The sequence below is a fragment of the Pipistrellus kuhlii genome, unplaced genomic scaffold, assembly GCF_014108245.1.
Source record: "Pipistrellus kuhlii isolate mPipKuh1 unplaced genomic scaffold, mPipKuh1.p scaffold_m20_p_20, whole genome shotgun sequence".
Taxonomy (NCBI): domain Eukaryota; kingdom Metazoa; phylum Chordata; class Mammalia; order Chiroptera; family Vespertilionidae; genus Pipistrellus; species Pipistrellus kuhlii.
The window spans coordinates 15000966-15026616 of NW_023425516.1; the positions used below are offsets into that span (position 1 = coordinate 15000966).

At 44.3% G+C, this 25651-nt stretch overlaps 2 protein-coding genes across 5 annotated transcripts in view; one reads left to right on the plus strand and one right to left on the minus strand.

Annotated features, from left to right (window-relative positions):
* Positions 1 to 25651, plus strand: part of IFT81 (intraflagellar transport 81) — a 162606-nt gene that overhangs the window by 15970 nt on the left and 120985 nt on the right. The window lies entirely within an intron of this gene.
* LOC118725483 (P2X purinoceptor 7-like) overlaps positions 1 to 25651 on the minus strand; it is a 42491-nt gene that overhangs the window by 6431 nt on the left and 10409 nt on the right. For both annotated transcript variants that reach the window (XM_045585587.1, XM_045585588.1), the window contains exons 2-11: positions 24076 to 24244; positions 22920 to 22988; positions 19160 to 19232; positions 17585 to 17681; positions 13190 to 13270; positions 12465 to 12594; positions 10001 to 10134; positions 6923 to 7013; positions 664 to 729; positions 430 to 576 (exon numbers count right to left, since the gene is read on the minus strand). In XM_045585587.1, coding sequence (XP_045441543.1) covers positions 430 to 576; positions 664 to 729; positions 6923 to 7013; positions 10001 to 10134; positions 12465 to 12594; positions 13190 to 13270; positions 17585 to 17681; positions 19160 to 19232; positions 22920 to 22988; positions 24076 to 24244 — 1057 coding nt within the window. The remainder of the gene's footprint in view (positions 1 to 429; positions 577 to 663; positions 730 to 6922; positions 7014 to 10000; positions 10135 to 12464; positions 12595 to 13189; positions 13271 to 17584; positions 17682 to 19159; positions 19233 to 22919; positions 22989 to 24075; positions 24245 to 25651) is intronic.

The window sequence follows — 25651 nt, forward strand, 5'->3', positions numbered from 1 at the left end:
TCAGCGACTTGTGCTGCAGCGGACACCTTACACTATACTCCCTGGGTGCTCATGTAAATGTGTTTAGGTAACTGTGGAGAAGTGGAAATGCCAGGCTGTGCAGTATGTCCCATTTAAATGTTATTATACACTGCCAGGTGGTTCCCCGAAGTCATTACACGATTGTTTTTGGCTGTACCCATTTAATAAGTCTGATACAATGGACAAGTCCTGGAATGTAAAATTTGTTCTCCCTCTGTCTTGCCTCTCTTTGTTTCTATCCTTCCCTAAGACAAAAGGCTTCATCTGAGAAATGGTGGAGTGGGGTCGTGTCCAGAGACTTGTCCACCCTAGGATCACACCGGTGGATCTGGCCTTAGTTTTGCACATTTCTCAGTGAGCTAACGGACACCCCAGCATTTTGGTGTCTGTAGACACAGTGAGACTTACCGACTTTGGCTCCACAACGGTCTCGTACTTCTTCTTGTAGTAATACTCATTGACTGCGCAGCCTTGACAGCACTTGCAACAGCGATAAACATTGGATTTACAGCATTTACTCGACCAAGTGCAGATGATAAGGTCAATGACCAAAGCCTGGGAAGAACCCCGACAAATTCCGTGTTAGTATAACTTCTTTTTGCCAAAGCATTTTCATGCAGCATGGGAAAGAAAAAGCCTTACCAAACCAAAGTAGGGGAGAGTTGAGCCCAAGTACTCGATCAGTGTGAAAAGGTCAAATTTTCCTCCCTGCAAGCAGAGCGGGAAAGGTTATGTGGCTGAAATTCAGTGCAGTGTTCTTTTCTCTAACACTAGAGGTGTGTCCCTCAGCCTAGCCTGCACCCTCTTCAATCTGGGACCCCTCAAGGGATGTCTGACTGCCTGAGGGGTGTCCGACTGCCCACAAGGATCGGGCCTAAATGGGCAGTCGGACATCCCTCTCACAATCTGGGACTGCTGGATCCAAACTACTCGCCTGCCTGCCTTCCTGATTGCCTGTAACTGCTTCTTCCTGCTAGCCTGATCATCCCGAACCACTCCCCTGCCAGCCTGATTGAAGCCTAACTGCTCCCCTGCCAGCCTGTTTGCCCCTAACTGGCCTCCCCTGAAGGCCTGTTCCCCCTCCCAACTGCTCTCCACTGCAGGCCTGGTCTCCCCCACCCCCCAGCTGCCCTGCAGGCTCGGTTACCCGCAACTTCCCTCCTCTGCTGGCCTGGTCCCTCCCAACTACTCTCCCCTGCTGGCCCCTTGTGGTAGCCATCTTGTGTCCACATGGGAGCAGGATCTTTGACCACATGGGGGCAGCCATTTTATGTGTTGGAGTGATGGCCAATCTGCATATTACTCTTTTATTAGATAGGATAGAGGCCTGGTGCATGGGTAGGGGCCAGCTGGTTTGCCCTGAAGGATGTCCCAAATCATGGTGGGGGTTCCCTTGGGGTGTGGGGTGGCCTGGGTGAGGGGCCTGTGGTATGCAGGCCAGCCACGCCCCCTGGCAACCCAAGCAGAGGCCCTGGTATCTGGGGGTTTATTTATCTTCTACAATTGAAACTTTGTAACCTGGAGCTTAGGCAAGCCTTCTGCTTGCTCCAGTGTTGGCAGCCATTTTTCTTGGGACTTATGTATCTTCTATAATGAAAACTTTGTAGCCTTAAGTGAATGCTTGGGCAGGCCAGGGTGTGCAGGAAGCTTGGTTTCCTCCATTGCCAGGCGCAACCTTAGCCTCCTGCTCTTTCCAGCTCTGTGGCTACTGCCATTTCTGTTTGGATTTGTTTACCTTCTATAATTAAAATTTTGTAGCCTTGATTGGAGATTTAGGCCGGTAAGGGCAGGCAGAAAGCATGGCTTCCCCCATTGCCTGGGAAACCCAAACCTCCCTCTTGCTCTTTGTGCCACAGTCATCTTGGTTGGGGTTAACTTGCTCTGATTGTCTGGTGGACATGGCTTGTGAGTGTGGCTTGTGGGTGTAGCAGAGTGATAGTTAATTTGCATATCACTCTTTTATTAGATAGTATGTCAGTTTTCGTTCCAGTGAAGGTGGGGTCTGCTTCTGTGATTCTGATAAATGTATCCAAGGTGTTCACGGCAACAGCGACTCAGAGACTGAGAATAGGACTCTCATCGTCCTGTTTCTATCTTCCAAGATGTGCTTGAAAACATGAATATTTTAAACAAAGAAGCACTGGAACCCACACACTGAGAGGAGAACCACTGAAGGTTGTTTTTTCATGCAAGGCGAGGGTTTCAGGAAAGGTTTACCTCAAAGTGGCTTGAATTTGCTTTAGAACCAAAGGGAAGGAATGTCTGAACAAGGTCCTCCCTTAGGTGTCTTGTGGTTCTTATTTTCCATGGGCTTTCTACTCTCTCAGCTATATCTGATTGATTCTCATGCTTCTTAGCACCTTGCTGCATAAACAGTATGCTGTTGGACAAGGTATTGTGGGCATCTGTTGAGTTTTACATGCCCAGCATCCCCACCTTCCTTCTTCTGGAGACAGCACCCCAGTTTTCCTGTGGAGAACTATCTCTGTCCATTCTCAGTGTAGATGAGGGACAATTCCATAATGTATTTTTTGTCTGACCTGCGAGCTGGACAGTGGCTAGAACAGATTGCTTACCCCAGTCCCCCTCCCTTAGAGACTGACCACAGTCTGTTCATTCTGATGTAAATCAGCACCCCTCCCTGCCTCCTGCTACCTGCTGGTTCCTGGAAAGGGCTGTCATTCTGACCTCATCAAGCATGTAAAGTAATTTCCCTGGGAGCTGGCAGCATTCATGTATTAGTACCAGTGACTATTCCTTTTTGCCCTATAGAGTTAGGTGGCTCAGAGGGCCATTTCATCTTGCAACTGCCCACAATGCTCCTTATATGTGTTTCCCTGAATAAACTCTTTTACCAGACGGGAGTGGGCTGCCCATTTCTCTACCTCCCAGGGCCTTTTCCTGGTCTGTGTACTAACACTTGCTCCATATAGCCATGGGAAGGGGCTCAGAGCTGATCCAACACCAGCCATTGAGAGTATGATATAACCCTAGTCACAGTGATTAGTTGAGGTGGCTAAACCAGTGAGATATAAGGAACTACTTGACAGTACCACAAAGAGATGACAGCAAGGGATGATGCTAAAACAAAGGAGGAAAGATATAAGTGATGGAGGGAGGCAGATTCTTGATGATGATGTTTGAGCATCTAGATCCAGCCATGCCTAAAGCCTATAATGGCTCCTGGACCTTTACTTTAGATGAACTAAACAAACAAACAAACAAAAAAACCCAAACAAACTTTTTTTAAAGAAGCCTTTTTTTTCTAAGCCAATTTTTTTTTTTGAGCTTGTCAAGGCCATATTTATTTATTTATTTTTATTTATTTTTTATTTTTATTATTTTATTTTAATATATTTTATTGATTTTTTTTTGCCCCCCTCCCTCCCTCCCACATATCCCCTCCCTCCCCAGAGTTTTGTGTCCATTGCATGTATAAAAGTCCTTTGGTTGATCCATTATCTCCCCCAGATCTTCCTCCCCTCCCCGCTGTAATTTGACAGTCTACTTGTTGATATACTGTCTCTATATCTATCTTTTGGTTCATCAGTTTATAATGCTCTTTATTATCCACAAATGAGTGAGGTCATGTGGTGTTTCTCTTTCATTGATTGGCTTATTTCACTCAGCATGATGTTCTCCAATTCCATCCAGGTTGCTGCAAATGATGAGAACTCCTTCTTTTTTATGGCAGCATAGTATTACATTGTGTAGATGTACCATAGTTTTTGGATCCAATCATCTGCTGACGGACACTTAGGCTGTTTCCAAATTCTGGCTATTGTAGATTGTGCTGCTATGAACATAGGGGTGCATATATCCTTTCTGATTGGTGTTTCTAGTTTCTTGGGATATATTCCTAGAAGTGGGATTACTGGATCAAATGGGAGTTCCATTTTCAGTTTTTTGAGGAAACTCCACACTGTTCTCCACAGTGGTTGCACCAGTCTGCATTCCCACCAGCAGTGCACGAGGGTTCCTTTTTCTCCGCAACCTCGCCAACACTTGTCGTTTGTTGATTTGTTGATGTTGGCCATTCTGACAGGTGTGAGATGGTACCACATTGTTGTTTTGATTTGCATCTCTCGGACAATTAGTGACTTTGAGCATGTTTTCATGTGCCTTTTGGCCTTCCTTCTGTCTTCTTTTGAAAATGTTCTATTTAGGTCCATTGCCCATTTTTTAATTGGATTATTTATCTTCCTTTTATTTAGTTGTATAAGCTGTTTGTAGATGTTGGAGATTAAACCTTTATCAGTGGTATCATTTGCAAATATGTTCTCCCACACTGTGGGCTTTCTTGTTGTTTTGTTGATGGTTTCTTTTGCTGTAAAAAAGCTTTTTATTTTGATGTAGTCCCATTTGTTTATTTTCTCTTTAGCTTCCATTGCCCTAGGGGTAGTATCGGTGAAGAAGTTCTTTTGGCATACGTCTGAGATTTTGCTGCCTGTGGATGCTTCTAGTATTTTTATGGTTTCCCGTCTGATGTTTAAGTCCTGTATCCATTTTGAGTTTATTTTTGTGAATGGTGTAAGTTGGTGATCTAGTTTCATTCTTTTGCATGTGTCTGTCCAATTTTCCCAACACCATTTATTGAAGAAACTGTCTTGACTCCATTGTATATTCGTGCCTCCTTTGTCAAATATTAATTGAGCATAGTGATTTGGGTTGATATCTGGGTTCTCGATTCGATTCCATTGATCTATATGTCTGTTCTTGTGCCAGTACCAGGCTGTTTTGAGAACAGTGGCTTTGTAATATAGTTTGAAGTCTGTTATTGAGATCCCTCCTACTTTACTCTTCTTTCTCAGGATAGCTGTGGCTATTCGGGGTCTTTTATTGTTCCAAATGAACTTTTGGAGAGTTCTTTCTAGGTCGGTGAAATATGTCGTTGGTATTTTAATGGGAAGTGCATTGAACCTATAGATTGCTTTAGGAAGTATGGACATTTTGATGATGTTGATCCTACCAATCCATGAACATGGTATGTTCTTCCATCTCCTTACATCTTCCTCTATCTCTTTTTTCAGTGTTGTGTAGTTTTCCGCATATAGGTCCTTTACTTCCTTAGTTAAATTTATTCCTAGGTATCTTAATTTTTTTGGTGCTATGGTAAATGGAATTGCTTTTTTAGTCTCTGTTTCTGCAGTTTCTCTGTTGGTGTATAGAAAAGCCATGGATTTCTTGGCATTAATTTTGTATCCTGCTACATTGCCAAATTCATTTATTAAGTCAATTAGTTTTTTAATGGAGTCTTTTGGGTTTTTTATGTACAATATCATGTCATCTGCAAATAAGGATAACTTTACTTCTTCTTTTCCAATTTGGATGCCTTTTATTTCCTCCTCTTTTTTTTTTTTTTTTTTTTTTTTTTTTTTTTTTAAATATATTTTTATTGATTTTGTACAGAGAGGAAGGGAGAGAGATAGAGAGTTAGAAACATCGATGAGAGAGAGTCATCGATCAGTTGCCTCCCGCACACCCCCTACTGAGGATATGCACGCAACCAAGGTACATGCCCTTGACCGGAATCGAACCCGGGTCCCTTCAGTCCCCAAGCCGACGCTCTATCCATTGAGCTAAACCGGTCCTGGCTATTTCCTCCTCTTGTCTAATTGCAATGGCTAGTACTTCCAGTACTATGTCAAACAGGAGTGGCGAGAGTGGGCATCCCTGTCTTGTTCCTGTTCTTAGAGGGAATGGTTTTAGTTTTTGCCCATTGAGTATAATGTTGGCTGTGGGTTTATCATATATAGATAGCTTTTATTATGTTGAGGTATGATCCTTGTACTCCCACCTTGTTAAGAGTTTTTATCAGAAAAGGGTGTTGGATTTTATCGAATGCTTTTTATGCATCAATTGATATGACTATATGATTTTTATCTTTCAATTTGTGTATGTGATGTATCACGTTTATTGATTTGCGGATATTGTACCATCCTTGCATTCCTGGAATAAATTCTACTTGGTCGTGGTGTATGATCTTTGTGATGTTCTTCTGGAGTCGATTTGCTAGAATTTTGTTGAGGATTTTGGCATCTATGTTCATGAGGGATATTGGCCTGTAATTCTCTTTCATTGAGTTGTCTTTATCTGGTTTTGGTATTAGGGTGATGCTGGCTTCATAGAAGGAATTTGGAAGTGTTCCTTCCTCTTGGATTTTTTGGAATAGTCTGAGGAGGATAGTTTTTAGTTCTTCCTTGAATGTTTGGTAAAACTCTCCTGTGAAGCCATCTGGCCCTGGGCTTTTGTTTGCTGGAAGCTTTTTGATGACTGTTTCAATTTCTTCCCAAGTCACTGGTTTATTGAGATTTTTAGATTCTTTCTAAGCCAATTTAAATTGTTGGATTCTAAACTAACTACTGTACTTTGCAGAGGGATTTCTTTCTCTTTTTTTTAAGCATTCGAAAACTTTTTTAAAAAAAAATATATATTTTATTGATTTTTCACAGAGGAAGAGAGAGGGATAGAGAGTTAGAAACATCGATGAGAGAGAATCAACACCAGCTGCCTCTTGCACATCTCCCACTGGGGATGCGCCCGCAACCAAGGTACATACCCTTGACCGGCATCGAACCCAGGACCCTTCAGTCTGCAGGCCGATGCTCTATCCACTGAGCCAAACTGGTCCCGGCAGCATTCAAAAACTTTTAAAGTTATATCTTATATATCTTATATATTTTTCTCCCTATGTCCCTCTTGTACTCAACAGATGACTATTCATGGACAGGACCCCAAAGACATTTCCCTCCTCTCTTATCCCACGTGTGAGATGCAATGTGCCAGCTAATGACTACCATCAAAACATTCATCTCTTGGGGAACTATAGCGATCATTAGAACATGGTCCTTGGAATACAAGTGTCAGTGCTTGGGGCCCAGTGCCCGGGGCAGATACTTACCTTGCCAAGAACCAGGATGTCAAAACGGATCCCAAAGACTTTCATCAGAGTTCGTTTTTCAACATTGTTTTCCTGATAGTACTTGGCGTATCTGTAGGAGGAAAAGGATCCCGCTTATAAAAGATCTATCTGAAAGTGCCAGTACTTTATGAAAAGAAAAACCAAAACAACAGCTGGTCTAGTCTTCCCTATCCATCTTCTAGCTTCGTGGTGGTCGGCAAAGGGAACACAATCCAAACCCATGAATCGCTTCCTCAAGTCACCTCCTCTGCTTCCACTGCCCCTGGTATCACAGAGTGGTGAAAAGTCTGCTAATTTTATTTAAGATGAAAAGGAACAACTTTTAACCAACAACATAGGATAAGCAAAAAGCAGAGATATTAAAACAAAACACACAGAACCTTAAAGCTATCTGATTATTCCTTAAGAGGGAAAAATAGGTTTTCTAGAACAAAGTGTTGGGGGTGAATCTTAGATACTAATCCCTGGGCTGGGGACAGGTACCTCAGCAATCTGTTCTAACCCTCTTGTCTTCGATTCTATAGGTGTCTATTTGGCAGCGTTATCCCAGGGCCAAACTAACAGCTGAAGTTGTTTACATCTCCCCTGCAGTCCAGCTTTTACAAGTGCATGAAAACCATGTTGGAAACTCTCCAGCCAATCCCGACCTCATATCCCCCCCCACCCTCTTTGACCCAATTCTCACACATTCACCCAATATTTTTGCTGCCTTCCATCACCCAGGGCCAAGTATCAGACAACCAGAGACCCCTGGGCCCTAGAGCCCACATCACTCAGACTAGTCAGTTCTAAGCTGTTCCCCAGCCCTGCCTTGTCTTTCCCAGGACAAACACAATAAAGGTCCTGGGCCCTGCTTTCCCCTCCCTGTTCCTTCCTGACCAAACCTGGTGCTCCCTCCTGTGGCCGTGTGTGGCGTAGAATGCCCCCTCCTTTTTGGAAATGCAGTAATCAAATTCTTTCAATGACATTCACCTCTCCTTGTCATCACGTCTTGTAGATTAAGACCCAGTTGCAAATCACCGTCACCCCAAATATGCATTTCTCACCAGTGCCACAGTCAGGAAAAGGGGTGTGTTTCATTTTTCAGGAACAATTAGGGAAGCGTAAACCCCAGGCCTCAAGAAACTTTTCTTTCTTTTTTTTTCTTTTTCTTTTTTTTAAATTTTATATTTTATTGATTTTTCTACAGAGTAGAAGAGAGAGAGGGATAGAGAATTAGAAACATCAATGAAAAACATCGATCAGTTGCCTCTTGCACACCCTCTACTGGGGATGTGCCCGCAACCAAGGTACATGCCCTTGACCAGAATCGAACCTAGGACCCTTCTGTCTCCAGGCCAATGCTCTATCCACTGAGCCAAACAGGTTTAGGCAAGAAACTTTTCAATCTGTCCCTCTCCACGCCTGCCTTTCAGTAGTTGTTTTAGGTAACAGTGTATGCTTCCTTTCTGAGTTACTCATTCACAATCTATTTACAGGTGTGGGCAGGACAACAGAAGACAGGTGCCCTGCCAGAATATAGTATAGAACATCTGAAACTATGGTGTTTTTTTTTGTGTTTTTTTAAACTCTAAAAATCTGACATTGAAATTGGTTAGGTTAGTGGTTGGCAAACTGTGGCTCTTTGGCCTCTTGAGTATTTAGCAAAGGCCAACTTAGGAGTACTCTAATTAAGTTAATAACAATGTACCTTCCTATATAGTTTAAGTATAAAAAATTTGGCTCTCAAAAGAAATTTCAATTATACTGTTGATATTTGGCTTTGTTCACTAATAAGTTTGCCGACCACTGGGTTAGGTATTTTTAGGCACTTTAATGTGTTTTCAACCGGAGAGGTTTCAGTATCTCTGGTTGTTCTCATTCCATGGTGGTTTTCTTCTCTTGCTTTATCAAGTGGCTTGGAGCCACCTTTACCGCCTTCCCAAGCTGCCCAGAAACTCGGAGCGGCTAGGGCCGTGTGGGACACCTGCATATACAAATTAACCCGCCATCTTTGTTGGGTTAATTTGCATACTCACTCCTGATTGGCTGGTGGGCATTGTGAAGGTACAGTCAATTTGCATTTTCTCTTTTATTAATGTAGATAGCTGAAAATTAGAAACAGCTGAAATGTCCACCAATCGAATTACTAAAGAAAATGTATGTACATGCAAAGGAATATTATTCAGCCATGAAAAGGAATAGAATGCTGATACAGCATATTATAAACCTCAAAAACAGTATGCCGAGTGAAAGAAACCAGACACAAAAGGTCACATGCTGTGTTGTTCCTTTTACATGAAATGTCCAGAAGAAACACATACAGAGACAGAGCAGATTGCTGTATGCCAGAGACTGGGAGGCCGAGGATGTGTCAGGATGGTGCAGGATCACCACTGGGCAAAAGTCAGGAGCAGAGGAGTGAATTGTCAAAGCACCTGCCCAATGAAAAGTCTAAATGAACCAGGATTCTAGTGAGTTCACAGGGTTGACATCCAGAAGCCAGAAGCATAAATGAATCTACAAAGAACCTTTGAGGTAAGACAGAATGGCAGTGAGGAAGCAATGTGGCCCTGGGAACTAGGAGTCCTTAAGATGTTCTTAGAACTTGGTGTGGCTCAGTGGTTGAGCATCGACCCATGAACCAAAAGATTCCAGGTTTGATTCCTGGACAGGACACATGCCCAGGTTATGGGTTCAATCCCCACTGAGGGCATGTAAGAGGCAGCCAGTCAATAATTCTCTCTTATCATTGATGTTTCTCTCTCTCTTTTCCATTCCTCAGTTTAAAAAAAAATTAAGTCAATAAAAACATTAAAAAATATGTTCTTCATGATGGAGCCTGAGTCAGTATCAAAAGCCCACCACCCTCACCCAAACACAAAGAAATGTAAGATAAAGTCATTTTAAAGTCCTATAAATATATTGCTGAGCTCAGAATAAAGAATGGCATTTTCTAAGTGCTAAAGATAAGTTGGGACTGAAGCCATGAGACCCCTGGAGGTACTAGGACCAAATCTGTATCTGGTAGGCCTCTGGGGAGCCAAGGGGAGCCAGTCTGATCTCAAGCACTGTTACCTGAACTCGAAGCCAGGATTTAAGGAATCACCAGGTATCTTGTCAAGACGCCGGAAACTGTAATTTGGACGGCAGTGATGGAACCAACTGTCCAGGTTGCAGTCCCAGTAGATATCAATGCCCATGATTCCCCCCTGAGGAAGACAACAAGAAGCTATCTCTAAGACCTGCTGGGCGTGGGGTGCAGCCACCAGACATCTCCCTGCCTAGCGATGATCACTGAAGGAAAGGACTTCCATGCTTCTTCAGCCGCCCCATCCTCAATTCAAGGTGATCTTTTACTCCTCTGAACATCCAAAGCAGTGGTTCTTAATCTTCCTAATGCTGGGATCCCTAAATACAGTTCCTCATGTGGTGATGACCCCTTGCCCCCCACCAACCATAAAATTGTTTTTGTTGCTACTTCATAACTGTAATTTTGCTACTAATATGAATCATAATGTAAATATCTGATATACAGAATGTCTTAGGCGACCCCTGTGAAAGGGTCGTTCGGCCTCCAAAGGGGTTGTGACCTACAGGTTGAGAATCGCTGATCAAAGGAATCTCTTGTACTTCTTTTCAAAAAACATATTTTAAGCATTGGCTATCATATTTCATTTAATCTTACTTCACTGAACCTTAAACTCTGTTGCCTATAAGACATAATCCTATATAATAAAGAGGTAATATATAAATTGACCATCACTCCAACACATAAGATAGCCACCCCATGTGGTCAAAGATGTCTGTCCCAATGTGGACACAAGATGGCCGGCTGGGAGGGCAATTGTGGGTGATTAGGTTGGCAGGGGAGGGCAGTTGGGGGGAACCCAGGCCTGCTGGGGAGGGCAATTGGGAGGGACAAGGCCTGCAGGGGAGGGCAGTTGGGGGGAACCAGGCCTGCAGGGAAGAGGAGTTGGGGATGACCAGGATGGCATGAGAGAGCAGTTAGGGACAACCAGGTCATCAGGGGAGGGCAGTTAGGGTGACTGGGTCAGCAGGAAAGGACAGTTAGGGGCAACCAGGTCTGCAGTGTCGGGGGGCAGTTGGGAGTGACCAGGCCTGCAGGGGAGGGCAGTTGGGGATGACTGGGTAAGCAGGGGAGAGCAGTTGGGGTTGACCAGACTTGCAGGGGAGTTTAGTTAGGGGTGACCGGGCTAGCAGGGGAGGGCAGTTGGGGGCAACCAGGCCAGCAGGGGACGGCAGTTAGGGGCAATTGGGCTGGCAGGAGAGCAGTTAGGCATCAATCAAGTTGGCAGGGGAATGGTTAGGGCGTGAACAGACTTGCACGCAGAGGTGGTTAGGGGCAATCAGGCAGGTGAGCGATTGGGAGCCAGCAGTCCTGGATTGTGAGAGGGATGTCTGATTGCCTGTGTAGGCCTGTGGGATCCAGATTGGAGAGGGTGCAGGTTGGGCTGAGGGACACCACCCCCTTGCCTCCCTTCCCTGTGCACAAATTTTGTGCACCAGGCCTCTAGTTTTTTGTATGTTCCTCTAAGAAGAAAATGCTGTCAATTAAATGTGAGACTCCATCAGTTGAAAGCACTTCCTGATTTCAGAACTATTAAAATGTGGGGAAAAAAGTCTTTGAATCATGAAATATGGCATTTCGAGACAGCATGCTAGAAGCTAGGGATATAGCAATATGAAATTGGCTGCCTCTGACTTGGAGAAAGGAGAAATAATACAGAATAATCACAATTGTTATTTATTGCCAGGCACTAAACCAAGCACTCTACATACTATAGTGACTATCTAATGCTTTTGTCACTCATCATCCAAAGATCCAGGAAATGCAAGGAATTTAGCTCTGGAGGTGGAAAAGGCGAGGGAATGGATTCTCCTCTGGAGCCTTTGGTGGGAGCCTCACCTCGTTGCTAACCTGATTTCGGCCCAGTAAAACGGACTTGGACTTCAGATCTCCAGAATGTAAAAAAATGTGTGTTGCCCTGTCTGGTGGCTCAGTTGGTTAGAGTGTTGTCCCAATACAAGAAAATTTGAGTAGACATTTCTACAAAGAAGGTACACAAATGCTCAATAAGGATATGTACGTGTTCAATATCTCTAGTCACTAGGGAAACGCAAATCAAAATCACAATCAATGAGATACTTCACCCAACTGACATAGCTATAATCAAATCAGACAATTAAAAAGATGGCAAGGGCAATTATAAGAATCAACCAGTGAATGCGTAAATAAGTGGAATAGCAAATATCTCTAAATAATTAATTAATTAATTAATTAATTAATTTAAGCCACCAAGTTGTGGTCACTTATTATAGCAGCCTCAGGAAATTAATGTACCAAGTATCTCCTAGGATTGTTTGGAAAGTACTTGGCATCATGCATGGATTTACTAAATGTTCAATAAAGGGAACCATATTATTAAGACCCAGTGGCTCAGCACCTTGGCCATTTGACACCTTCCATTCTCCTGACACAACTTCCCCACAAACCTCACGGTACGAAGGCACCACCAACCTTAATTGCCACTTCTGAAAAGTCTTCTCCTGTTTCTCGGAAGATATCTCCTAGTCGGAAATTAGGACACTGTGGATTCTGAGTCTTGTGAAAGGTGCAATTGATGTTTAAATCTGGCCAGACGTTACTCCTGCACATAATGAAAAGCAAACAAATACCTCCATTGAAAGCATGCATAGGAATGAGCCAGTGTGGTGACTGGGCTCCATGAGGGCCCCCACCTCTGTGTATTTATACCCCTGTGTAGTCCCCTCCCACGTAGTAGCAGGATTGGTCTGTGACCAGTAGCATATGGCAGAAGTGATGGTGTGTCACTTCCAAGGTTAGGTTATAAAAGACGGCGACTTCCATCTTGGTTACTGTCTTGCTTACTTTCTCTCTGTCTCTCTTTGATCATTTGCTCTGGGGAAAGCTGGTGGCTGTGTCCTAAGAACTCTCAGGCAGTGCCAGGGGGAGGCCCACCCACATGCTGGGGAACTGAGCCCTCCTGCCAACAACCTCATGAGTAGCTTGGATTCTCCAGTCCCAGTCAAGCCTGGAGTGACTCCAGCCTCATTGACAGCTCAGCCTGAGAGGCCTCGAGCCAGAACCGCCCAGGCAAGCCTTTCCCAGATTTCCGGTCTACAGAAACTGGTAATAGATGTTTGTTGTTTTAAGTTTCTAACTCTGGGTAATTTGTTGCACAGCAGTAGATAACAATATGATCAGATACTCTGGGCACTTACGTGGTGTAATTGTGGTCATGGAAGTGAATATTATTCTGGATGAACACAGTGAAGTTTTCAGCATTGTTCAAGAGCGCAGGCCTGAGTGAGAGACATGCCACAATGGAGATCAATTGTGGGACAGAGGGAGGCTGTGGGCCAGTGGGACAGAGGGAGGCTGTGGGCCAGTGGGACCAGCACTTCCGGTCTCTTGCTTGGGTTATTGCAATGAGTGAAGAGAAATACAATCTAGTTGGCAAAACGTTCTAAAAGTCTCCAGCTTCTCCAGTAAGAATTTCTTCCTTCTTATTGGGAGATGAGACCCCATGGCAGTTCTCACAGTCTGATATACTGTAATTATGTTTAGGTATGTGCCATGGTGCGCTGATAAAGCAACCTGCTCTTTGGGAGAAAAACACACACAAAAAGCTCTGGTTTGTTGCATTTACTGATTATTGTGGTATAATACTCCCACCATGTCTGATTTCAGGCTACCAATGGGACATCATTGAACTTGGAGTTCGGAAGGGATGCACATAATTGGCTCAGACGAGGTACAAGCCAACTCCATCATACCCCCTTAAATCTTTCCTAAAAGGCTGGTGTTCCTGAAGGGCTGGGACCATAATTTTCTTATCTTGACTTCCCCATCCTTTAGCACAGGGCCACACACGTAGTTGATTCTGTCAGTCATTCTCCTAGAGGCCCTGTGTAGCATGGAATTCTGCATGAGTTAGAGGAGCCCAAATTCTAGACTGCAGGAAGGTCTACACACCATCCTTCTATCTATTTATTTGACAAGTAATTATTGGACTGAGCATGAGACTGGGTGTTGGGGATATAGTGATAAACAAGATAGTTAAGGTTTTTGTACTTATGCAGTTAACAGTCTCTTAAAGATGGAGAGAACTGGCAGTGGAATAAAAAGGTGCAGCTGGGCCCTAGCTGGTTTGGCTTAGTGGATAGAGTGCCAGCCTGCAGACCAAAGGGTCCCAAGTCCAATTTCGGTTGCAGGCTCCTCCCCTGTCCAGGCCCTGTTCAGACTGTGTGTGGGAGGCAACCAATCAATGTGTTTCTCTCACATTGATATTTCTCTTTGTCTTTCCCTCTCTCTCAAAATCAGTGGAAAAATATCTTCAGATGAGGATTAAAAAAATTAAGTACAGGGTGGAGAGAACTGGAAGAGGGCACCAAGAACAATCTGCTTTTTATTCTAGGATTTGCAGAGCCCAACTCTGGCTTTATTTGGGACTGTCTAATTTTTGCCTATTCAGCATCCATTCCTTCTCCATCAGTAACCCTTCAATTCTCTCCCTTTGGGGAAGCCAGGTCTCTTCCACTCTCAGCTCAGAGGGCTGGATGGGGATAAGTCCATGTCCTGCTCATCCCTACAGCTCCTTGAGTGTGCAAGTGAACCAGAGCTGCCATATAGTGTAATCCAACCTCCTTGGCCGCAGTGATAGGTTCATATTGTCATGTGACTTGGGCCAGTGAGAACATTCCAGGGCTTTTATAGGAACTATTGGGGGTGGGGGGGTAGGGGCAAGAAGAGAGTAATTTTCTTTTGAACTTTTAGTAGTACGGAGAGTAAAAACCTGGAGATCCCCCACACCACAGAGTGAAGAGAGCTAAAATGGAAGAAAGAATAACTTTCGGGGAGGAAGAGAGAGAATCTTGATGACATCATTTGAAGCCTGTAACAAGTTTTACTTGAAGCCATACTTCTGGACTTCTCATGGTCAGGAGTCAAAAACACAACAAAAAAGTTACACTCTTTTTCTGAAGCCAGTTTAAATTGTGTATCTGTCACTTGCACAAAAGAAAATCTTATTTATGACAAATGCCTGCAATGTGCTGGATCATATGTCTTTAGAGCATTCTAGATCTCATGCTTCCTAGGCAACATTCTAATTAGAACTAGAGGACTATAGGATCCTGAAACTTTAAGGATCAAAGCCCTTTATTTTTCTCTCATGATACTTAACAGTTTTCCACCTTGAATTATAACTCTACACACACATCTATCCTTCTATTAGATTGCAAGAGCCTTATCTGAGTCATTTTGTATTTTACATAACATTTAGCACAGCCTCACCTGACCAGTGTTGTTCAGTGGTTGAGTGTCGACCTATGAACCAGGAGGTCATGGTTTGATTTCCAGACTGTGGGCTCAATCCCCAGTGTGGATTGTGCAGGAGGCAGATGATTAATGATTCTCTCTCATCATGGATATTTCTATCTTACCCTCTCTCTTTTCTCTCTGAAATCAATAAAAATGTATTTTGGGGAAAATTTAGCACAGCCTCTTGTATATAGTTACACATGAAATGAATATCTAACAACTACTACATGGTCATAGATGTGTTGAAGGAATGAATGATTACATGAATCATTTTAGTCATTCTAGAACCTATGCTCCTATGACATATGAGGAAACAAGTTCAAGAACTTGCTTGCCCAAGGTCATGTAGAATTGCAGCAGCAGCTTGGAGATGCATGGTATTTATCTGGTGAATGAATTGGTGGCAGATCCAGGACTAAAAACCACGGACAACCAAGAGGCCCCTTGCCCGGGATGACCTGGGTGTAGGCTAATGTCCCTGAGCAATTCCTTCTTTGATAATGAATCTTCTTTGACCTAGAAATGAACCTGAGTGGTGCCATTAACTGATTGAGGGTAAGACAGGCTGACACTGCGTAGTGCTTCCTATTCTAATATTGGGAACCTTTTTCTGGACCTTCTAAAAAGTTAATTTGGGAAACTCTTTGCCCCACAGGTTCTGATGGTGTGATCCTGAGTCACATTTGTCTAATGCTGTGCTGTCCAGGATAGTCCAACATCCCTAGGCAAGTGTGACTAATTACATTTAAATGAAATTAAATTCAGTGGCTCAGTTGTAGTAGCTACATTTCAAGTGCTCAATAGCCACATGTGGCCACCATATCAGACAGCACAGAAAGAGAACATTTCCATCATTATGGAAAGTTTCATGGACACTGCTAGTCTAGAAGCACCAAACTTCTATGGGCAGATTGTGTGTGTGTGTGTGTGTGTGTGTATGTATTATTGAGCAGTTACTATATCCCAGACACTGTGCTCACTTTGCAATCACAATGCAAGTATCTCATTTAATTCTCTCATTAGCCCACTGAGGTAGGTGCAATTATAATATTATCATCAACTTACAAAGGAGGAAATTAAAGTTCAGAAAGTTTAAGCAATTTGCCCAAAATCACAAAGAAGTACTAGAGTCAGGATTTGAATCTAGGTCTCTCTATTCTTTGCTGAAGTTCATCAGTCCCTATGATTTCTGAGATTTAAATCGAGTTTTGCCTTTGGACCTGACCCTGTATATTAAAGAGAAGTCACTGGCGAGCTAGTGTTGCTCAGTGGTTGAGCATCAACCCCATACACCAAGAGGTCACTGGTTCAATTCCAGGTCAGGGCGCATGCCTGGGCTGTAGGCTTGATCCCCAGAAGTGGGCATGCAGGAGGCAGCCAATCAGTGTGATGTTTCTTTCTCATGGATATTTCTATCTCTCCTTTTCCCCTCCTTTCTCAAAAAAATTAATTAAAACATTATTTTTTAAAAGAAAAAAAAATCAATAAAATATATTTAAAAAAAAAGAAGAGAGAGAAGAGTCACTACAGGGACCACCAAATCTGTCACTGTGATCATTAAAAAAAAAAAAAAAAAAAAAAAAAAATATATATATATATATATATATATATATATATATATATATATATACACACACACATTTTTATTGACCTCAGAGAGGGAAGGAGAGGGAGAGAGAAAGGGAAACATCAATAATGAGAGAGAATCATTATTCACCTGACTCCTGCATGCCCCTACTGGAGATCAAGCCTACAACTGGGGCATGTGCACTGACCAGGAATTGAACCGTGACCTCCTGGTTCATAGGTCAACCCTCAATCACTGAGCATTGCTGGCCAGGCTTTCACTGTGATTATTTAAGAAAACTTTCTCTGCATCCCTTCCATTTCTTTTCCTTCCTTTCCTCTTCCTTTTTTTTTTTTTTCTTTTTTCCCTCCCTGTCACTTCCCCATCCTAATCTCTGAGTATGGACACTGAATAGTCAGAATGGACCCTGCTGTAGCACTGGAGTATGGTCTGGAGGTGCCCTGGAACATGTTGGCACAGAAAGGAGGCAGGGGCACCCTAGGATATTCAGGGAAGTAGCTATTTACCAATTAGTACAGAATTATTTCAATATTTTAACTAGCATGGCCCTCCCAGAGACCACCAGTGTGCCTGGCATGGGATCCCCAAGCCAGTAGGACCCAGAATGTTGTGGGACCACCCTGAGAAGAGAAGCTAGATCAGCGCCTGGCAAGGTCTCACCGACTCACTGCCGAGGGCACGGGTCAGACCCCACCCTGCAACTTACCCGGGGGGCTCTTCCAATGCCTCGGTGGGACACCAGGCAGAGACTTCACAGGTCCTGATTGTCTGATTATACACTACACACTTTCCGGTCTGGATTCCTGCGGGGTTAATGGTCACAGAAGCACATGTGTGAAAGAACATGGGAGGAAACTCTCAATCCAAGCAAGTATCAGTTTCAGCTCAAGCAGTTTGAGTTTCCATGAAACCACAAGCTTATTAAGCTGACCAAGCAACACATTGAATGGTAGAGAGAACATAGAAAGACCATGGATGCTGTTGGCTTGTTTGACTTCTTTGAAAGAAAGATGTCTGAGAAGGGAGCCTTACAGGCTGTATTCTCTCAACTGGGAAAATTGACTAGAACTTGGCTTCTTATTTGGCATGTGAGTCCCTCAAGAAGTGTACAGCATGTGCCAGGGATGTGCAAAGTTGCGGAATAAACATGGTGCATCTTGCCTTGGTCGGTGGTTCAGTGATTAGAGCGTCAGCCAGTGCACTAAAGATTGTGGGTTCGATTCCCAGTCAAGGGCACATACCTGGGTTGCAGGTTCAATCCCTAGCCCTGGTCCAGGTGTGTTCAGAGGGCAACCGATTGATGTGTCTCTTTCATATTGATGTTTCTTTCTCTCTCCCTTCATCCCTCCCTGACTCCCTTCCACTTTCTAAAAATCAATGAAAAATATCCTCAGGTGACAATTAACAACAACAACAAAACAGCTTCCTGGAGCATCAGATCAGTTAAAGATTCCTGAGGGCATAGTTAAATAGCAAGTAATGTTAAAATGATCTCTATACTAACTCAGACACACATGTATCATGGAATAAGAATGCAACAACATTCATAGGCCCTTAATGTGTGTTTTATAACCACTGATACTTTTTATTCTTTTATGTAGTAACTTTATTATCATGTGCCCTATCAGTTAAACCAGGAAACATGGAGCCTGGCTGTCATAGCTCAGTGGTTGATCATTGACCTATGGAACATTGACCTATGAACCAGGAGGCCAGGGTTGGATTCCTGGTCAGGGCACATGCTTCGGTTGTGGATTTAATCCCCAATGTGGGGCGTGTAGGAGGCAGTGGATCAATGATTTATCTTTTAACTGATGTTTCTATCTCTCTCTGAAATCAATTTAAAAATATATTAAAAAGCAGAACAAAACAGGAGAAGGAAATTCTGCAGGTTAATTCGTGTATGGTCCTCGGGTGTCATAGTGATACAAGTTCAAGCTCCTCAACCTTTATGGAAATTCAGTACAGAAAGCTCAGAATACTCAGATGATGCTATATAAGCCATTTGATTTTTCCATCAGGTGAACCCTGAAGGTGCTAATTTTGCAAGTTTTTTAGGAGCTCTCCTCCTCACTGGGGAATTAACGTCACATTCACATCAACAGCTCATCCTCTGAGGACACAACCAAGGCATGGAGCAGACATAGACCCACTCAATGTCTGCTGAGGGTGGAAAGGCAGCTGAGAGTCAGAGTAAAATATCTCAACTTTAAGACTCTGCCAATGTCACAAGGATGCCAGACCATTCATCCCCATGGTCCCCAAAAGAGACAGAATGTACCTTCGCTCTGCGGGTCCAGCCATCCATTTTTACAATCCCTGTCAGAGGAACAGCGTGTCCTTTGGGAAGGGTACTGCCAAGAGAAGGACAGGGAAGTGAGGAGTGAGTATTGAGTGTCCCTAAAATACAGAAAAACAGCTGTCCTTTGTCTGCACAAAAACTTGTACACAGATGGACACAGCAAGTAATAATAGCCAAAAAAATATAAACAACCCAAATATTCATTAATTAATGAGTGGTCAGATAAATGTAGTACATTTATACACTGGAATATTATTCAACCATGAAAAGGAATGAAATGCTACTGGCTTATGCTACAACATTGGCAAACCTTAAAAACAGTGTAGTAGCCCTAGCTGGTTTGGCTCGATGGATAGAGCATTAGCCTGCGGACTGAAGGGTCCCAGGTTCGATTCCGGTCAAGGGCATGTACCTTGGTTGCAGTACATCCCCAGTGGTGTGTGTGTGTGTGTGTGTGTGTGTGTGTGTGTGCAGGAGGCAGCTGATCAATGTTTCTCTCTCATTGTTGTTTCTAACTCTCTATTCCTCTCCCATTCCTCTCTGTAAAAAATCAATAAAATATATTTTAAAAAAATCCAGACTAGGCAAATCCATAGAGACAAAAAGCAGATCAGTGGGGAAGGGGAGATGGGGAGAGACTGCTAATGGGTATGAGGTGTCTTTTTAGGGTGAGGAAATGTTCTGAAATGGTGATAGTTGCACAATGTTTTGAATGTACTAAACCACTGAATTGTACACTTTAATTTTTTTTTTTTTAGCAGTGATTCTTTTTTTTAAAAAATACACACACACACATGTCTTTATTGATTTCAGAGAGGAAGGGAGAGGGAGCGAGAGAGATAGAAACATCAATGATAGGAAAGAATCATTGATTGGCTGCCTCCTGCACACCCCCTACTGGGGATCGAGCCCACAATCCGGGCATGTGGCCTTGGCTGGAATCGAACCTGGGATGCTTCAGCAGGTTGACACTCTTATCTGCTGAGCCAAACCAGCTAGGGCTATATACTTTAAAATGGGAGGTTTTTGCCTGGCCGGCATGGCTCAGTTGTTGAGCATCAATCTATGAACCTGGAGGTCATGGTTGGATTCCCAGTCAGGTCACATGCCTGGGTTATGGGCTCAATTTCCAGTGTGGGACATGCAGGAAGAAGCCAATCAATTGTTGTTTTTTTCTCTCTCTCCCTCTCCCTTCCTCTCTGAAATCAATCCTACCTAATAAAAGAGTAATATGCAAATTAACCATCACTCTGCTCAAACCATACCCACCAGCCAATCAGAGTGAGTACGCAAATTAACCACAACCAAGATGGCTGCAGCCACAGAGAGCAGTTGAGAGGCTTGGGTTTCCCTGGCAATGGAAGCCAAGCTTCCCGCCTGCCCTAGCTGGCCTAGGCCTCCACTCAAGGATACAAAGTTTCAATTATAGAAGATAAATCCCAAGAAAAATGGCGGCAGCCATGGAGCTGGATAGAGCAGGCTAGGGTTGCCCCCGGCAATGGAGGAAACCAAGCTTTCCACCTGCCCTGGCTGGCCTAGGCATCTACTCAAGGATACAAAGTTTCAATTATAGAACATACATAAAACTAAAACCAAACAGAAATGGAGGCAGCGGAGTGAGCAGGGGGCTTGGCTCCACTCCAGGCTACAAAGTTTCAATTGTAGAAGGTAAATAAATTCCAGATAAACAGGGCCTTTGCTTGGGCCGCCAGGGGATGTGGCTAGCCTGAAAACCACCACAGGCCCCTCACCCAGGCCATCACACACCACAAGGGAACCCCAACCCTGATCCGGGACACCCTTCAGCATAAACCAGCCGGCCCCCACCCATGCACCAGGCCTCTATCCTATCTAATAAAAGAGTAATATGCAGATTGACCATCACTCCAACACACAAGATGGCTGCTCCCATGTGGTCAAAGATCTTGCTCCCATGTGGACACAAGATGGCCACCACAAAATGGCCAGCTGGGGTGGGCAGTTGGGAGGCACCAGGCCTGCAAGGGAGGGCAGTTGAGAGGGATCAGGTCTGCAAGGAAGGGCAATTGGAAGCAATCAACCCTGTAGGGGAGGGCTGTTAGGGGTCACCAGGCTGGCAGAGGAGCAAAGTTGGGGGCAAACAGGCTGGCAGGGGAGCAGTTAAACACCAATTAGGCTGGCATGGGAGTGGTTAGGGGGTGATCAGGCTGGCAGGCAGAAAGGTTTAGGAGCAATCAGGAAGGCAGGCAGGCGAGCAGTTGGGAATCAGCAGTCTTGGATTGTGAGAGGAATGTGTTACTACCCATCAGGATAGGGTCTAAACCGGCAGTTTAACATCCCTCAAGGGGGTCCCAGATTGGAGAGGGTACAGGCTGGGCTGAGGGACACCACCCCTCACCCCCCCCCCCCATCCCATGCACGAATTTTGTGCACCAGGCCTCTAGTAAAAATATATTTAAAAATAAAATAAAATGGTGGGTTTTGTGGGATATAATTATAGCTCAATAAAAACTAAAAATAAAATTTTAAATGCAGAAGTCAGAGTAGCCTGGGGGCCACTGGCACGGACAGCCCTTGTTTTACAGAGCCAGAGGCCTGGTCCAAGCAGCTCTGTGGCTGCAGTACTGAATGAAGCAAATTAAGGCTCAGCAGTAAATGTGGAAATAAGGGGCGCCAGCCGACCCTGTCTCCTGGCCTGAGAAAACGAGGTCTCCGGACTGATAGCGGAGGACAGAAGAAGGAAAAGAGAAATGTGATTACTTGGCTTCTGTATTCAACTTCCCATTTCCTCAGGAGCAGGTTCACTAGCCAGTCTTAGGGAGAGCAGGATGTGACACAGCCGCTAAGAAAATCGCCGCTGCTCATTATCTCCTGTGCAGTGCGGGGCTTTTATGGAGATTCAGCAGGGCCTCTGCACCAATGTCTAGCTGCATGACACTGGTCAAGTCATTGCACCTCTCTCAGCCTCAGTTTCCTCCTCTGTAAAAGGGGGGTGAACAGGTCTGCCTGAAGTGGTTGCTGTGAAGATGAGATGAGCATTATTGATACAGATCCAAGGGAATGTTTGCCTGGCTCCAGGTTTAGGTGGACACAATGGCGAAGACTGTCATAGGAGAGAGCACATCTACCCTGAGCTCTCAGACACTCAGACCTTGTCACCTGTGTGGGCTGATGAGCAAGATCCACAGGCAAGGCTGGTCCTCCCACAGGCAGGAGACCTGCTCCATAGCATCTCAGTGCTGCGCCCCTAGGTGCTGGGATGATCCCTGCACATGCATTACCTGAGTGGACAATGGCAGACATTTGAATTCTAAGCAGAACTCTGCCTCTAGCAAGCTGGGTGACCTAGAGGAGATCAACTAACCTCTGATTTGCATCTGACTGTAAAATGGAGATGGGAATGCCATTACCCTCCGAAATTTGTGAGGCTCCACTGAAATGTGAAATGCCGCACAAATGCCAAAGGTCAGTGTGCTCAGGAGCCTTGCGGGAGGGAGCAACAGAGGAAGCTGGCCTCTCGCCTGCACAGGTGCCTGGTCCCTGAGCTGGAGACTGGATGGGCAAAGATGAGAGGCTCCAGAGAGAGAACTGCAGTGTCTTCCAACTGCCCAGACCCACACTCAACAAAGGAGGCTCAGGAATGTTTGCCAGCTGGAAGACATATCAGATCTCAATTCCCACATTCCCCCGCCCTTTCTCTTGCCTGTGTCTCCTCCAGAACTCTTTTCGCCAATCTAACTGCTCTGGGTCCCTTCCTTACCTCTGGACACAACCCCCGCACCTGGCCCTTTGTCTTGAGAAAGTTTGTCATCACAAAGAAGGAATTCTCCTGTGGAGAAAAGGAGAGAAGTTCAATGCAAAGCCTTTGAGAACAGAACTGTTTAATCTTAATTATCCAGCTTGCTAAGTGTCTGTGGGAGAACCCTTCCACCCTGCTAAACTTCAGTGTGGAAATCAGGGGCTGAGAGCAAACCTGGAACTACACGGAGGGCTTAATAATCAAAGCTGGATGAGCCACCCTGCTGTGCCGAGAGAGAGCAGAGGCACATGGAAACTGATTGAGGATTCCTTTTCCATCCCAGCTTCCCAGGAAAAACCCATTAAATTGAAACTCATGAGGCCTTAGGAGGCAGAACTGGGGGTGTTTGTTGGCTTCATCAGACTGCTGTCAGATTATCTGTTATTTAATAAAAGGACAATAGGGCACCCTACCACCTGGGAAATAACGGGAGAATTTAATGACCCACTGTTAGCAACAGATAGCAGCTTAAATTTTATGGTTTTGTAAAACTATCCAGCTCCCAGAGACCCTTTTGTCTCTCCTGCCCCCATCAGTTCTCAGTCACCTTTGGCTTCTCCATTTTGATAATTCTAATTTCATTTTATTTTCTTGCCAATTTAGGCAGCCGGATGCCCCTTCTGTATGGTTCACACCCTTTATTTGTTTGTCCTTTGTATCCTTCCTTAAACCCCCAAGAGTGTTTTCCCGGAGACATGTTGTTGACAAAGTGCCACACAAACAATACAGAAGGGCTGGTCCTCTCCAGGCAGGGAGTTCTTTGTCCTCAATCTAGGCAGACCTTGCTGACTCCCTGGCCCTGCTCCTAAAGAGCAGTGTGCAACTCAAAGTGTGAGTGAATCCAGTAGTGTTTAAATGCACCAGGACACACAGCTATTTTAAGAAGCCCAGGAGGACTTGATAAAGCTAAGAGTCATCTCCTTTGAGCAGTTAGATCTGACCCAGTTTTGCAATTTTTAGGTTTTCTTCGTTGGTATTTTCACAGAGCTTTTTAAATAGGGCCAGTCTTTTCTGGAGTAAGGCTCTAGGTCCCAGGGCTGGCGGCAGGGGCAAGGGAATGAGGCCCTGGTGACAGTGAGCAGGAATTCATCCTGGGAGGATGCTGACCAGTGCTCACCTGCAAAGGGAAGGTGTAATCTGCCGGGTCGAAGACACTGAGCACTTCCTTCTTCTTTCCGTTCTCCAGAATCTCCTCTCTCACCTCCGCTATGCCTTTCACCTTGGTGTGCACAGAGCTGGCCGGATCCACTTTCCACTGGTGCCGCTTTTGACACACCAGACCATAGCTGTGTGGTGGACACAGAAAAGCATCAGTGGTTTTTTCAGGGAGGTCCAATGCCTCCATTCCAATCCTAGCTTTGCTAGAGAACTTTGGGCCAGTGACTTGCCTTGTCTGCGACTATTTTCCTCTTGTATAAGATGGAAAGAATGGATATACCTACCTCATAGTATTATAGTTAGGTCTGTGAAAGAAAAAAGCCACATGCTAACCTGACAAGCTCAGGAAAGGCCTGCATGGCAGTCTTGCAAACCCAGAAACGTAAGATAACCACAAAAGATGGTTTGAAAATTAAATATCTAACTACAAACAGGATATAGTGGGTAGTCATGTCCTAGACCAATATTTCACCTGACAAAGATCAATTTAGATCTTCTTTACTGAGCCCATTTGCCTTTTTGCCTCTAAGATAACATATCTGTGAGATGTCTGGGCAACTTGTAACTTCCCTTTTTCCGGAGCCCCTGGGGAACAACCAAATGTGATGGGTGCCAGGACAGATGCCTCAAATTCCTTCTTTATCATGTTAATTGTTCCTGCACTCACCTGAGTACACAGCCATCATTTTACTTTTTATCCAATCCCAGGAGTTTCCCACCACTTTGCTTTCTCCCGCCTCCTTACTCCATCACCAATGAATTTCATGTAACCCACCTATGTCCCTCCTTTGATTTCAGTGTATAAATAGAGAAATGTAACCCGCCATTCTTCGGAGCATTATCTCAATCCGTTGAGGTTCTGCTTCCCGGCAATTGTCGACAGTAAGGCTCAAATAAACTCTTTAAAAAATTCATTACAGGTTTCAATGGTTTTTTTTCGTTAACAGGTCTGATCAGTTATTGGAATGGATAGTCCCTCCCCTGGGAAGCTGACCTTTAGATAATTTCACAATCAACATTCCTTTTTGCTTAGACCACATTCCATTTGCTGAGACCAGTAACTTCCCCTTCCGGACTTGCCCAGGACCTGGACCAGCCCAAAGAATTCACTGTTTAAAAAGCCTAGAGTCCTTTAAAATCTTTGACTACCCTCCTTCCCCCCAACTGGGTGCTGGCACCACTTGGGGCTCAGCCATCTGGTTTCCAGGTAACCTAATAAATTCATAATTATTTTTTTTCTAATAAATTTTTATTGTCCAGATTATTACATTTTTTCCTCTTTTTTTCCCCCCATAACTCCCCTCTGCCCGTTCCCATCCCACCTTCTTCCTTTACCCTCCCCCACTGTCCTCATCCATAGGTGTACAATTTTTCCGTACCCCCCACTCCCTTTTCCCCCTGAGAGTTGTCAGTCCACTCCCTTTCTATGCCGTGATTCTATTATATTCACCAGTTTATTGTTTATCAGACTTTTTATTCACTTGATTTTTAGGTTCACTTGTTGATAGATATGTATTTGTTGTCACTTTGTTGTT